The 15,441-nt window shown below is 36.6% G+C and overlaps 1 protein-coding gene across 3 annotated transcripts in view; it reads right to left on the reverse strand.

Moving 5' to 3' along the window:
- Nucleotides 1–15,441, reverse strand: part of PXDN (peroxidasin) — an 87,598-nt gene that overhangs the window by 15,175 nt on the left and 56,982 nt on the right. For 2 of the 3 annotated variants that reach the window (XM_027641073.1, XM_027641072.1), the window contains 7 exons: nucleotides 14,363–14,475; nucleotides 13,229–13,385; nucleotides 9,968–10,076; nucleotides 9,391–9,548; nucleotides 3,433–4,936; nucleotides 2,535–2,669; nucleotides 1,200–1,408 (listed from right to left, as the gene is read on the reverse strand). In XM_027641073.1, coding sequence (XP_027496874.1) covers nucleotides 1,200–1,408; nucleotides 2,535–2,669; nucleotides 3,433–4,936; nucleotides 9,391–9,548; nucleotides 9,968–10,076; nucleotides 13,229–13,385; nucleotides 14,363–14,475 — 2,385 coding nt within the window. Of the gene's footprint in view, nucleotides 1–1,199; nucleotides 1,416–2,534; nucleotides 2,670–3,432; nucleotides 4,937–9,390; nucleotides 9,549–9,967; nucleotides 10,077–13,228; nucleotides 13,386–14,362; nucleotides 14,476–15,441 lie in introns of those variants that run through there. The other variant, XM_027641074.1, reaches the window with a different exon arrangement.

Below are 15,441 nucleotides of genomic sequence, written 5' to 3' on the forward strand. Positions count from 1 at the left end.
GCATATAGAGCCAGAAAACTCCATAAAAGAGTTTGGTGAAATAAACACTTGAAGAAAAGCACGAAGATCAGTGTTTACAGAGCCATTGTGCTGTCTACTCTTTTATATGGGTCCGAATCATGGGTCATTTAATGCCACCACCTATGACTCCTAGAACGCTTCTATCAGAGCTGTCTCCATACAATCCTAAACATCCACTGGTCACATTATGTGACCAATATGTCTGTTCTAGAACAAGCAGAAGTTTTGAGTATTGAGGCCATGTTGCTGAGAACGGATCTGCGCTGGGCAGGGCACGTCTCAAGGATGAAGGACCATCGCCTCCCTAAGATCGTGCTCTATGGTGAACTTGCCACTGGCTGCCTCAAGAGAGGGCCCCCGAAGAGGAGATACAAGGACACCCTGAAACAACATCTCAGCCTTGGCCGTATTGATCTTCATCACTGGTCTACTCTGGCCTCCAATTGGGAGGCCTGGAGACACACCATCTATAACGCTGCTGCTTCTTTTGAGAACGCAAGCAGGATCGCTCTTGACGAGAAAAGACAACGCAGAAAGAATCGTGTCTTGCAGAATATACCACCTAAGGAGTCTTTCTGCTGTGCCTTTTGCAACCAGATTTGTCTATCTCGCATTGGCCTCTTTAGCCACCAGCACGCTTGTAGCCAATGTGGGTAGAGCCCTTCCCAAATCTTCGTTTGCGAAGCCTAGCCATGATGATGACGATGGAGATGCAGTGAAGTCTGATGTGATGCTGGCTAAAGACAGGCTGTGTAGAAAATCTCTATGTGAGACAGAAGCCAACATACAAGCCACAAAACAGTGTCCTGTGCTTCACTCAGCTAAGTAAATGCTATTTCAGGAAAAGAATAAAAGGTTATTTTTGAAGAAAAACAAATCACTCCATTCTCCTAACTTTTGAAGAAGATGTCAATGAACAAGAATATTTATCCACAAAAGAAAGAAAACGAGAAAACAGTTATCTATACCACATAATGCTCAAATCTATGCTATTTTTATACTGTGTCTATTGAACATAAAATATGGAATGACTGCCTTTTAACAGGGGCTGTGCTCCAGATTTGAATTTGTAATGTCTTAACAAAACCCAAACAACAGTAAAATATATTCTTTAAATAAAATGGACACTCAATAAACTGCACACACATCAATGCCCCCAAATCCACCTGTATACAGACCTTCACAGCAATCTTGCCACATCCTGAGGTCCAATTTAGGAATATCTTCACAGCTACTATATCCATGTGGGAATTCAGCCACCTTAAAGACATCATGTTGTACCCTGGTTATGTTGTCACCATTATCACACAAAACTCTGGCAAGAGATGTCTGCTTGATCTGAGTTAGCTGAGCAGGCGTGAACACACCCGGGTTCTCATACCATAACCTGTAATCTCAAAGAAAAGACAAGTTTGCTAGTGAAAAAAACACCAAACAGGCAGTTTTCCAAAGATATTTCAATACTGTGTTCAGTACTTGTCACCAGTAACGTGGAGCTCATATGGCATATATTTCTCCTTTTACTCTCGCTGCCTTCAGGAAGAGAGTTCTATGGTTCACAGCTTAATTTTTAAACAGATTTTATGCAAGAAAGTTTGGTGTTTCTTTTAAAAAAGCATACAAAAAGGTTTGAGTTATTGACTACAGAAATCAAAAAGCCTTTATAATATCCTAAGTAGCAATGTGATAACTTAAATAAATAAAATAACAATAAAGTGAATCAAATCTAATTTCCTAATTCTTCCTCTGTTTCCCTTTCATTAGGATGAGATTAATCAGCTCTATCTTCATACCATGAGAAAATCAGGATTCTAGGTCACAAATTATGTTAAAATGAGGGAAATGTTGATTTTCAAATACTGAATGAGTGTGCTGGAAGTATGTAAAGGAGATCTGGCTGCTGTGACAATAGCAATGAATATTCTCTTATTTCAGGTACACCAGAAACTGAAAATGAGAAATTGCTTATAATGTGTTCTATAATTACATAAAGTAATTAAAAAACAGTTACCAAATTATGTTGATTGGGTTAACCTGTCTGCTTTTAACACTCTTTAGGTGCACAGACTGCTTGTAGGAAGTACGTATAGCGATTATATAAACAGAGTGATACTTTTCCAACTTATGCTTAAGTAACAGAGATGGTAAAAGCGCCTCAACAACCACAATCTCTTTGCCAATAAAATGACTAAATAACAATGAAAGGACATAAGTATCATCCACTTTTCAAAAAGGTAAGTGACTTGACTATCTGGTAAAAAGAAATTCAGCATGTGTTGGCTGTTATGCTATTTGGGAGTCAGTGTGACATACTCATAATAAAAATTAAGAGATTTAAAAAATAATCATGGCTTCTAACAATGTTTTAAACCTGTATTCTTCATCTTTTCAATTATATTTCAAAATCATAAATGAAAATAAAATGGAGTTTAGTTTGGAAACACGACATTGAAACTGTTACTAAGCATCCTCAATTTAAAATTAATTTTGGTTTCCATGGTATTTCAATTTACCTGTCTCCATCCCGAATACGCCTAAACTGTGTGCTTAACAGGCACATCAAAGTTGGCCCCAGACGGCTCCCTGGAACTAAGTCTTCTACCATTAGAGCAGGAAATAAGTCTATGTTCAGTGGGGACCCATACAACCTATAAATTGAAAAACACAAATATTGAATAACAAATATTTTACAGTTACAAAATAATCAGTATGTCATCAAGCTAAGGGCAATAGATACAAATAAATCACAGTAAAAATGCCAGTGCTACTTCCTTTGTGAACAACCTGTGGGTCTATGTGCAAGAAATCCCGCAATGTAGGTTGTATGTGTCTGTAACAACATGGGGGTCTAAGTCTACTCCACAATTTCCTTTCTCCTAGTATCTTTCTTCTGATTTCTTGGAATTGTTTCTTTTTTTATAGCTTCTATTTCCTGTCCCTCTGTACACACTTCTTCTTTTACTCTAGCTGAGACTAATTCTTTGTCTTTGATTTCTTGCAGATAAGCTAGGAATGGCAGGTAGCTGAAGACTTATTTTCAAACACTGAAGCTCTAAAGAAGAACAGATTACTGGTAGTAAAGGAGGTTCACATGGCACTACAGTGAAGGATACTGCAGTTTGTTTTACTGTACAGAATGAATGGAACTGAACATGTAATTACTTGCATGAGACTGGCATTAAATATGACCTTACACTGAAATAGCACTCATATTTAACAGCATTTACAAAACCAAATTAATAATTTCTTGAACACATACTGTATATATTAACTTCTTATTGTTCATAGAGATGTTTCTTAAAATCCCTTTAAGTCTTTCTTAACAAATATCTTTTCCTAGATAAGGCATTTAGTAACTAATTTTGCATGCACATTTAGATAATTGACTGTTTTTCTTCACCTCAGGCTCACCTGCTAAGCTTCTCCCTGATTTCAGGATTCTTAATTTCATTTTTCAGATCTTCAAAAGTCTGAGCTGAAGAAAGATTACAGTAAACTCTAAAATCATGATAGGGAGGAATTCCATGATCTCTGCCTCTCTGAATATTCATAGCTGCCAGATCTAAAGCCACAGTACGTGCCATGGAGAAGAGTCTTTCTGTTAATTCTGTATTGAGTAATTGTGATGGGACACGCATCTTACCAGCAACACCAAAAAATCCCCTTAGAAGTGGATCAATGCCTCCTTCATTTACAATCCGAAACGGAGAGAAGAATGCCTTATGAAGAGGTAGATGGCCTTGTGGAATAGGTTCAAAGTTTTCATCCAGTCGATACAGAAAAGGATTAATGAGTGTGTGACCAAACCTAAAAGCGGCAGTTGCAAACTCATTAGTTATGCCAGAATTAACACTGGGATCATAACCCTTATATTCGCCAAGCATCTTCATGCCTACCTCTCCAAAGATCTTAGGGAGCCAGTGGCTAAATGTTATGTGTTGCATTTCTGCACCAACAATTTTGCGTGTTTCATGATATATTGTGTCACCGTCCCAGTGTGGATTGAGTTTCAGTAGCTCTGTGGCAATTCTGTTGTGTTCTCTAAACCACAGCGTGTGGATGCTGGTAAGACCCAGTTGTTCATTGGAGCGCTGATCACCAGCTAAAAAGCAGGGTATTGGGCTCTCATTTTCATCCCTCATACATTCTGTTGGTGGGCCAGTGGCAAATGGAAGAAGAGGCTTGCCAGATCTCTGTACGATGCCTTGTCTAAGAAGACCCCTTTGACTCGCCAAGTCTCTGATTTCCAGTGCTTCATGGTCTGAACTGCCGTACACATTTGACGCATCGATGTATGAAGTCAGCTGGTTGATCTGTTCTCGAGGGTACACAGAATTCATCAGGAGAGATGTCATACCACTTCCACAAACTGGACTGGAGCGTACGAAAAACATGCAGCGCGCACCATTTCGAACTCTGGGATCATTTGGTGGTATCATAATCGAAAAGCACGGAGGATCATTTGTACAAACAGAACTGCAATGCTGACCATCTGAAAACCTGGCCTCACTTAGGGCAGCTACGGTGAGGTCAAGGTCATGGTCAAGAAACTGACCCCACTGCATGAGCATGTGAGTGTACTGGTCATCAGGAGTTACTGTTTCTGTCCCAATCAGAGTAGTTGAAACCAGGCGAGGCATTGGGAGTGCATAACCATTAGAGAGCCTCCTGGGTTCAATCCCTCGAGGCAAATTAAATCCATTTTCATAGACTGACTTTAACAGACGTTCAAAAGCTGTCAGAGAAGCACCCCACATGGGATGCTGAAGGTTGTTGCATGTTCCATCGTGTGTCCTGTACTTCTGGTGGAAACACATATCTGAGCAGTTGTTCACTCGTCGATGGGCTGTACAACCTGAGAGATTAGCTATCAGATTCAAGTACTGGGGAGATACAAGGTCATTATAGTGATAACCTGAAACCAGAAAAGAGAGAAAGAGAAAAATCAAAGGCTTTATAGACTCATTGTCCCCACAAATTTATTTTAAATTTTATTTTATTACATTTCCCACTAGATTAAACATCCTTAGTTTTGAAAAGGAACAGTAATAATCATATACATGTATTTGAGCATTAGGTCATTTGAGCAACAATTTGACCACTACCAGGTCAGGAGGAAACTTTCTAAAATGCCAATTAAAGTACAACTTTTACAAAATTATCAGAAAAGGAGCTTATTACTTATTTGCTTACTTAAGAGAGCAGAGGTATTTTCAGAAATAAAAGCCTCACATTGAGACAAATCGAACATTTCCCCCATATTAGTAAAAGCATTTTAAAAACTGTCATTAACACTTATGTAGACTTCAAGTCTTTATCTTTTTAGACTTGATAATTCACTGAACATTACTACTTTGTTTTGCTTTATTACAGTGAAAGTTGCAGAATTATAAGAAAAAAAAATCAATAAAAACTATAAAAGAAAATAACCACTAGTAAGATAGCCAAACATGGAGTGTGATCTCTAGAACAAGTGATGTGGAGTAACTCCTATTCAAACTACCCAGGACAAGTTTCTAAAGAAAACTGGTGTTTGTGTAGCACTTGGCACAGGTTTCCTCTGCAGTCCATACCATTTGCCTCTGGAACTAAAACATACTTATCATTTTCCTGCATTTTTTCTCAGTTCATAGAAAAATGATATATACAAAATATATACCATAATTCATCAAAATTATGTATTTAGAACCTCAGATTAAGACTGTGTTTCATGATCTCTGTTCTGGTACGACAGCATGTGGAAGGACTGAAGACCATAAGGTCTCCTAGTATAGTGTTGGATGACTGCGATTAGTAGAAGAGTCAGGCTGTGCCTTGTCCCTGCTGCCTATTAGGAATCATTTTAAAAGTAATTTTTACCTAGTAACGTTTGGATTTAATATCAGGAAAAGCAAAAGTCATTGATTCTGGCTATTCTGCTACATCTACATTATCTGCTTGTGTAGACCAACAGAAATGTGTCTGTAAAGTGAAATTTTTGCTGCTGAGAGACACATGCCCACTGTATCCATTGCAGAATTGGAGCAGGTTTCCTTCAGAAAATCTTTATTTTGTTCTCCTGGATTGAGTGTGGCCCTGAACCTGATTTTTCATTTAAGTAGAAAAGAATTCACACTGTTCAAGACCATATAACAAATCACACCAAAGCACAGTAACTGGGGACACCTGGGAGATTCACTTCAAATGAGAGCTGCTGATCCAAAGCAAAAGGCACATCTTGAGGGACTAATGTATATACAGTGTGGATGAATGAGGTTCCAGGATCCAGGAAGGAGTCCAGGAGATGGAATATTTGGCAGTGTAGCTGTATGTTTAGCGAACTAGAAACCATCATACACCACCATGGACCTTAATCTGGAAAGTCTTCAGTCAGGAATAAAAACAAACTAGCACTATATCAGTGAAAGGAAAAAAGGAAATGAGTGAATGTACAGTGGTACCGTGTTCCCACAGGCTCAAGGGGTTCCCAGCATGATGGTAATCGCTCAAGAATATGAACTGAATGCAGTTTTGCAAGAGGTTGAAGCTGGCTATTTGCACACAGTCGGGAAATGTTATTTTTAGTCCTGAGCTCAGTCCCAGTGTGCCTGCAAAGACACTGGTCTTCATCTAAATTCAACCCATAAATATGTGTTAGGCACGCTGGATCTCTGCCAACTTCCACAATGCAGGGCAATTGCAAACAAACCACCTAAATTCCCACTTTTTCTCTGTTGAAAGGGACTAGACTGTCATAGCTGCCCAGCTGTGACAAGACCTGTGCTCAGTCAGGGCAGCTATGTTTTCTCAGCCTCAGGCTACAAGTACTCTACATGGTTTACAAGTCAAAGCAATCAGAGACCTAGTGCTTGCATTAGGCAAAACTAACAGGCTCATGTAGACATACAGAAATTATTTTATAGAATATTCCAGACTAGGAAAAAGAAAAACAAACCACAGAGCAAAACCAGGAAGTGCCACTGGGTAATGCAGCAAAATACATTCTTTAAAGATATTATTGATAGCCTATTATAATATGCTGGCTACCAGGGCAGTTTAATTCTAAAACTATGCCCAGAAAACATATCTTCGTTATAATAACACTCCTACTTAAATGATTTTCATTCATCATGGAGTTCTTTCCTTATGATCATTATTCATTTGAATAAACATTTGTCTGCTGTGGTTATCCTGGTTGCCATCCCCATTTCTGAAATCAAGCTGTGAGCAAAACTTGACTGTGAATCTTTTGGGTGGAATAACCTTCAGTACAAATTTAAAATAAAAGGTTCAGCTTCTCTTTTTAGAAGTTCAAGTGGGATGCAATGTCTCATTACAGATTAGAGTTGACAGCTTAATTATCCCTCATGCTGTAGGCAATAACTCTATCTCTCCTTTTGAAAAGGCTAGGTGCTAAGCACGTCCAGTCCTTACAACCTGGCTAGCTCAACTCACATAATATTACCCTTTTTCTTTTCTTCAAACTGCAAGGAAGAGGTTTCATATAGTCATAGAAATATTGATTGGAAGGGACCTCTTATCCAGACCAAGCTCCTGCTTAAAGCAAGGCTGTCTTCAGCACTAGATCAGCTCAGCTGTATACCTGCCTAGAGGGCTTGAAAACCTTCAAAGGCTGAGAATCCTCAGCCTTTCTGGATAAATTGTTCCAGTGTTGCACTGGCCTTCTGGTGAGAAACTGTTTCCTAATATCCAATCTGAACCTCCAAAGCAGCAATTTGTGGCCACTCCCCTTGTTATACTGTCTGGCACTGCAGAGGAGAATTTGGCTCCATATCTCCTTGGGATATTCCAAGGTTTTACGTTAAAAAAAAGTCTCTGAATGGGAAATTGTCAAGTTTCTCAATTGTTCCTAATGCAAAACTGCTAAATAACACCTGCTATTGGGCTCTCCATTTTGAAATAAAATGAAATAAGGACAAAAATTACCATTAAAAAATCTGAGTATTAGGCTATTCAAATGAAAACAGATTTATTTCACTATTCATGTTTCCCAAAAGCCAGGCTTCTGTGGATTCTGTATGGCCAAAAAGCACGCTGTGATTGTGAACAGAATTTCCCGTATCACATTTGGCTGATTTTGTGTTCATTTATCTGTATCCGTAGGCTTTAATGCCAGTTTTTGGTAAGCTTTAGGTGTTTGACTACTTTTCACTAGGATTTGTAATAGTGAACCAGTTCTCACACATTGCATTTCATATGTTGCTAGTATTATATTCAACACGCTTGAATATGCATCTAATCAGAGAACCAAATCAAATTAGCTTGCTCTTATAAAACATCAGCCTTCAAAGAATTTTGAATAAGTTTTTGTGGTAAACAATTCATCACAAATTATTTACTCAGCCTCTAATAATGAGCTTCTTTTACTAGTAAATGTTGCAGTACTCCACAAACCTTGCAGCCTTTGGCCCCATAAATACTTGCCTAGTTCATAGTCAGAGTTAAAGTTTTCGGAAGTTACAATAAATACTCAATTATAAACATCAAAAAGAATATAATAAGTAAAAGTATTTCCTCTAGATTTTCAGTGTAGTTTTTGGCTATGTCTCAAATCTCTAAAGCTCTCCTAAAACTATCATTATTTCCAAATGTTTCAGTACTATGTTTCAAATCTATCCACACACATCCACACATTAGCTGTATACGCTCCAGCTGGACTTCATGAATTTGAACTTGAACTCCAATACCTAAAAGGCAGAAACTAAACTTCACCTTTTTTTTGCTATTTATTAAAAGCAATAAGAACTGCATTTCTCAATACATGAGCTCAGTGTTAAAAGAAGCAATTAGCTCAGTTCAATGTGCACTTATAGAATAAGTAGCAAATAATTCTTTGAATACTATTGTGGTACATGCAGAAAGCTTGGTTTGTAATGTATACAAATCCTTCTTGTTATATCATCTTTCCTCCTTGCCAAGGCATGCCGACACTAAATGGTTTCTCTTAAAGAAACAGGAACAAAATACTGCTTATTTTCAACACACAACAGAAAAGTCTGTTCTGCTATGAGACAACGGTCCTAATAAATTAACACACATGGAGTTAAAAACCAGGATGCATTATGCACTTCCATTATACTAATTTTGACCAGTAGAAGAATTTGAATCTGAACTTTTGTCTAATATGTCAACATGAGAAAAAATAAAAACATTCTAATTGGAGAGCTCAAACAGAGTTACATCATAATGAACAATGTGCAAACCAAGGACTGAATTTTGTAAAGTTTTGCAAAGTCAAATACTTCACCAATTTCAATGTAATGGTTCTGTAATTGGGACCAAAACTCAGAAAATAAATGTCTCCTGAAGTATAATGACTTAAGAAGGCAAATACACTTCAACATATTAAAATAAGGAAAGAGTACTGACTTGTTCCATTCAGGTCAACCATCAGACCATCTTGTACATGATCTTGAATAAGCTGTAATGTCCTCTCAAATATTTCCCCAGCTCTTGCTTGCTCAACAGTGTATGGGTCCCTTGGGTATCGAAATAAGGCTAGCAAATCATTTGGAGAACGAGGACGACTGATAGATAATTTGGAAAAAACAATAAGTGTACACAGGAGTTACAAAACAACAATACTACATAAATCATGTAAATGTTCAGCAACGTGATTAGTACATACCTTGGTCATTCATCTCAAAATGGAAGGCAAACCAAAAAGGAAAAAAATTAATAAAATAATAACACATTAAATATTTAGTCGCATTTTAATACAAATTATCTCAGCAGAAAAACTGCTGCAGGGAACGGAGATCTCAACAGGACTGTATAAACAATAGGAATCCTTACATGTTAAACTGCTAGCTTCTCAGAACTAACCAGATCTTAACAATGTCTTTTAAATAATAAAACGGTTTCTTGTTTAATAAATCTTCCATTATTTCTAGTACATACAAAATTAATTCTGACTTCTCAGAACAAAAAACCCTGAAGGAGATACCTGTCAAACAGATGTGTACGTGTTGAATTTATCGCTCTGTCAACAGTCGCAATTGCTTCCACAATTGATGTTTGTACAAAAGGATCTCCATTTCGGCTGACATTGGGAACTATAGAAAGAGGAATTCACATTTTATTGCAAAAATGGCCACACACAAAAAGATACTTCTATAAAACAGAGTCTAGACACGACATCATTTTGGTTGTACAAAATAAACCCTTGTTCATTAAGCATTAGTTCATCCAAATATAAAATTCTTAACCATTTTGGAATTCTATCAAAGCATATTACAGTGGAACAAAACTTATTTAAAACAGAAGTTAATGTAAGTTTAAAAGTCATCTTGCTTATAACTCTACAACAAAATAAAGATAAATGCATATAGTGTTTGACTGTCCATTAATCAGACCTACAATTTCAAGTACAGATGATCAAAGAAAAAATGAGTTTTTATTATTAAAAGGGTTTTTTTCTGGTGTGGTGTATTATCAAGTTTCAGGTGTTGGATCAAGAGCCTGACCTATATCCTCTGAAATCAATGCAGATTTCCCCTTTGATTTCAACTAGTACTGAATTAGTATTGAATTCAAAGAAAGAATTTAAGGGGCTTACAGGAATATGTTACAAGTGGTACATAATGCACATATTTTACTGTACCTATTTGGTACACTAAATTAACATTGCTCTTCTCTCAAGCATAGTATAATAAGCAACACACAATAATTTTGAAGGGCAGTAAATATTTGATCTATTTTGATCACTACTTTGTTTTCTACTTTAAAATTATCTTTTTCATACTAGATTAAAAATCTAGTATGAAGTTACTTAACAACTTACATAGAAGTTACTTAACAACTCTACATAATACTGGAAACTCACTAATGGATAGGCATCTGCCTTTTAATGGAGTGGTCAGTTATAGCTGGACATTCGTACAACCTATCTAGGGCTAATAACCTTCCTTTCAATCTAAACAAAGAACTACCAGATCCAGGGGTAACAGCTAACAATTTCCAGAGAGTGTTTAGATTGGAGAAATCACACAGGAAGAAGGGTAGAGTAGGGAAAAAGTCCAAAGCAAATATACTGGAATAAAATCAGCAAATGCAAAAAATCAGATGACATAAAAACTGTTGTTTGCAAGCTTTTCATTATTTTTTTCTCTTTTTTTTCTAGGCAGTTTTTCATTATTCCTGCATAAATGGCAGCTTAAACTGTGTCTATATGAGTCTCATACTCTAGACCCAGGCAATCAAATCTAACTATCTATACCATCAAATAAAACAGTCCCTGGCACTTCATAGCTGTAGATGAAGCCCCTTTCTGTGTCCTAAGGCAAGCCTCAGGCTCCTGACAATCTATTCCCAGCATCCAAAATGAGCTGACCCTTTCCATGGTGCTTGAGGGCAAATAGTCCCTGATCTGTCCTAATTACCAAGTGTCCTCCTTGCTTGACAGTTTCATAGCAACCATAGAGAAACATCATCAGATAATATAATTTACAGGTTTGCTACTCTCACTTTAGTTGTTTCAGAGAATGTTTGTGTGCCACAAATCATCTGGATAGAGCAACATTGCAGACTGTAAAAATAAAAAGGCTGGTTAACTTCCCTAGTGCTGTCTACATTAGATGCAAGCTTGATGTTAACATGTAGAGCTATTTTTCCTGATTAGCGGTGCATGTGGGCTGAATTATACACCTCAGTCAGAGTTTAACTATACCATACTTGATTTTTGTTTAGTCTATTTATTGCTAGTAGTTCTCTTTTTAGACTGAGAAAGACTGAAGCTCCTTGTGACACTTTTCACACAATACATTTTTTTTAATTTGGGGAGGAAGGGGAATGATTTTTACAAAACAACAGAAAAGGACAGAAGAAAATGGCAACAGAAAAGCCCAACATGGCCAGCAAAAACTGCTCCCCAGCTTGTCTTTATTCTGTCTCAATGTTAAGAAAATATTTTTATGCTTTAGGAATACTGATAAAATATTACCCTGTCTAAAAGAAATGTTGACATGCAAGTTTTTAAGCATTTCTGGCTATGCCATTATTGATACTCTCCATGTAGCAATTATCCAATTCTTATAATTTGTCCACTTGTCTTTCTTGCTTCTCTGAGAGCTTCATTTTTTTAAAACAACCACAGAGAAACAGTATCTGATATCCCATTAGTTTTAAGGAAAAGTATAATTTACTGTTTCAGATTGACTTCATATATGTAGATGCAAACTTATTACTGAGCGATCCTTAGCCCTACAATTTTTCTCTCCTCAATCATCTTTACAGATTGAAGAAATATTACTTTTTATAGAGGAAAGTATAGATTAAGTCTATTAAAAGCAACTTAGGCCAGGGAACATCATAGTTTTATTGATAGTATGTGATTGATATCATGGCAATCAATAGATTAGAAAAATCACTGACACATATTTATTAATAGTAAACAAAACACAGACCATCAGAAACAACACCGGGAAAAAATATGCAATATGTTGAAGAAATCACTGCTCTATACTAATTTTTCAAAGATACAAAAATATTGTCTCATATTTTCTACTGAAAGACAGAAATCACAGAGTTTTCTTTTATTTTCCATCAAAATAATCTGAAAAATCAGCAGTTTTAGTAAACAAATTAGAAAAGCGGTATGGTCAATCTTTGTAAGAAAGTTATTTCCTTAGCCTCTTTGGATGTTTTATTACCAATTATTAGATACAAATAATTGATAACTATTATTTGCCATTATTTCTTTTGAATAATTAGAACAAGATCAAATACTCTCCTTTTCTTTCTGTTTTCTCTTTTAGCTTCTTAAGATCTGTATGAATTTCCTCAATTCTTTCACAATAGTTGCAGCCTAATTTTTAACCAAGTACTATAAGTGCCCCTTTGAAGATGCCAGAAGAATTTTGTCAAGTTATCCCTAAAGATTAGATTGTGTATTTGACCAGCAAATTCTAATAGGTTCAAATAATATCTTGAGAAGAAAGTTGAAAGACTGACTTGAGCCCAAAGCATAGTTTGTTTTGAAGCTTAACTCCTAGAGACATTCCTATTCTAACATATTCCCATCTTATTCACATCTGTAAGATTAATGATGAAAAAAACCCCGAAAAACAGAAAGAGAGAATTATGGAAGAAAAAGAAAACTTTGAATAAAAGAGCAAATTTAATATTTTATTAATTTTTTCATGTTACACATCAAGCAATTAGAACAAAACTAATTATCTAACTCATACCTCTCAATCATATATCTTACCATTTACACTAAGCACCATACTAACAGAGGAGTATCCTATGGTGTTCCGGGCAACACATTCATATCGACCTTCATCAGCTGTTCCAACATCGCGAATGGTAAGAAATCCCTCCGGACTAACATGAAATTTTCCACTCTCAGTCACTTGTACTCCATCCTGCAGAAAAGCCCAGAATTTAGTTATTCTAAATACACTTGTTTTCATACATGAATTTTTGTCATCTTTTTCTCTTCTATTTTTATTTTTTATTTTATCTTTCTATTTTGTATGCCAAGATTGTAGTCAGATATATTTAGATAAACTTATATAGGAAAAGTACATGCAATTCGAAAGTGTACAATGTATTTCTTTACTTTTAAAAGTACTCATTATTATAAATCTAAGTATTTTAATAGCTATAGGCTCTCACCAAATAAAATCTATGACCCAAAATAAGATAGCACCTCTTTAGAACGTATATATTTAATTTTTCTCAAAATTAACCAGCAGAAATAGATCTCAAGAGCTTTATGTGTATCAGTTCTTCATGTGCTATGCATTTAGAAGCTATTTAAGGTTCATTAAAGTACATTTTCTAATGCTTGCTCATTGAAGAGATGAAGATAATTAGAAAAATTGAAAATCAATATTATCAAGTCATTAATTCACTGGTAACTCTGCTAATAGCTCTATAGTTTGATATAGCAATTATTACACCAATGAAAATCAAAGCCACAGAGAGGTACTAGTTACCGAAGCCTGCCCTGGTTGAAGTGTCAACCTAACAGTGTCAAAGAGCTCAGCAATACAGTATTTTTTATTGTTTTATATCTATAACATCACTGAAAGCATGATTATTAATAAGATATTTGCACAGAACTGTCTCTAAATACAGAGACACTTTAAGGAATATATGTTATGAATTTTAGCTGGTCTGTATAATGATTTGCATAACTATATATGTATATTTATCCATTTAAAATTCATGTTTAGTATCTATATACATGCTCTGTATTAAAGATTTAGTGATTAAACTTCAGGTAATGTTTTCAGACACCAGAGCAAGCAATAATTTGATAATGTGTACTTTAGTTGGCTAATTATGAAGTGATAGAAAGGCTGTTGCCTTTCTGCAATAACTGAATATCTAGTACCTTATTCCATGTAATGACTGGCTCCGGCTCTCCTTGAGCACTGCATGGGATCTGCACGTTTGTGCCAACCTCCACTGTCATGTCACTGGGAACACTGGCAAATACAGGAGTCACTAAAAAAACCCAAATGATCCATTGATAAGGTATGAAATACAACTTGTGCAGAAAACAATCTAAAAAGAGGTCAGCACTCCTATTTTTATTAGTTACTGAAAATTTCTTAATCTGTAATACTAGTCTATCTGCTATTTTTTAATTGCTTACAACTTTGTCTTAGAGATCAAATTCCTTTCTCCTGGAGAAACTGGCTTCCCATGGTGTGGATCAGTGTGTTCTTTGCTGAGTTAAAAACTGACTGGATGGCCTAGAGAATGGTGGCAAATGGAGTCACATCCATTTGGTGGTTGGTCACAAGTGGTGTTCTTCAGTGTTCAATACTGGAGCCAGTCCTGTTTAATATCTTTAACAATAACCTGGATGAGGGGATTGAGGGCACCCTAAGCAAGTTCACAGTCAACACCAAGTTGGGTGGGAGTGTTGATCTGCTGGAGGGGACGAAGGTTCTGCAGAGGAATCTGGACAGGCTGTATCAATGAGTTGAAGCCAATTGTATGAGTTTCAACAGTGCAAAGTGCCAGGTCCTGCACTTGGGTCACAACAACCCCATGCAGCACTACAGGCTTGGGGAAGAGTGGTTGGAAAGCTGCCCAGTGGAAAAAGACCTGGGAGTGTTGGTTGCTCAACATGACCCAGCAAAGTGGCCAAGAAGGACAAGGACATCCTGGGTTGTATCAGCAACAGTGTGGCCAGCAGGACCAGGGAAGTGATTGTCACCCTGTACTTGGCATTGGTAAGGTCACACCTCAAATCCAGTGTTTAATTTAGGGCCTCTCACTACAAGAAAGACATTGACGTGCCAGAGAACATCCAGAGGAGGGCTGGTAACAAGAGACAGAACAAAAGGAAATGTCCTTAAGTTGCACCAGGGGAGGTTCAGATTAGATATTAGGAAAACTTTTTGCATAAGAAAGGGTTGTCAAGCACTAGAACAGACTGCCCAGAGAAGTGGTAGAATCACC

This window comes from Corapipo altera, unplaced genomic scaffold, assembly GCF_003945725.1.
Source record: "Corapipo altera isolate COAL_440 unplaced genomic scaffold, ASM394572v1 46, whole genome shotgun sequence".
NCBI lineage: Eukaryota > Metazoa > Chordata > Aves > Passeriformes > Pipridae > Corapipo > Corapipo altera.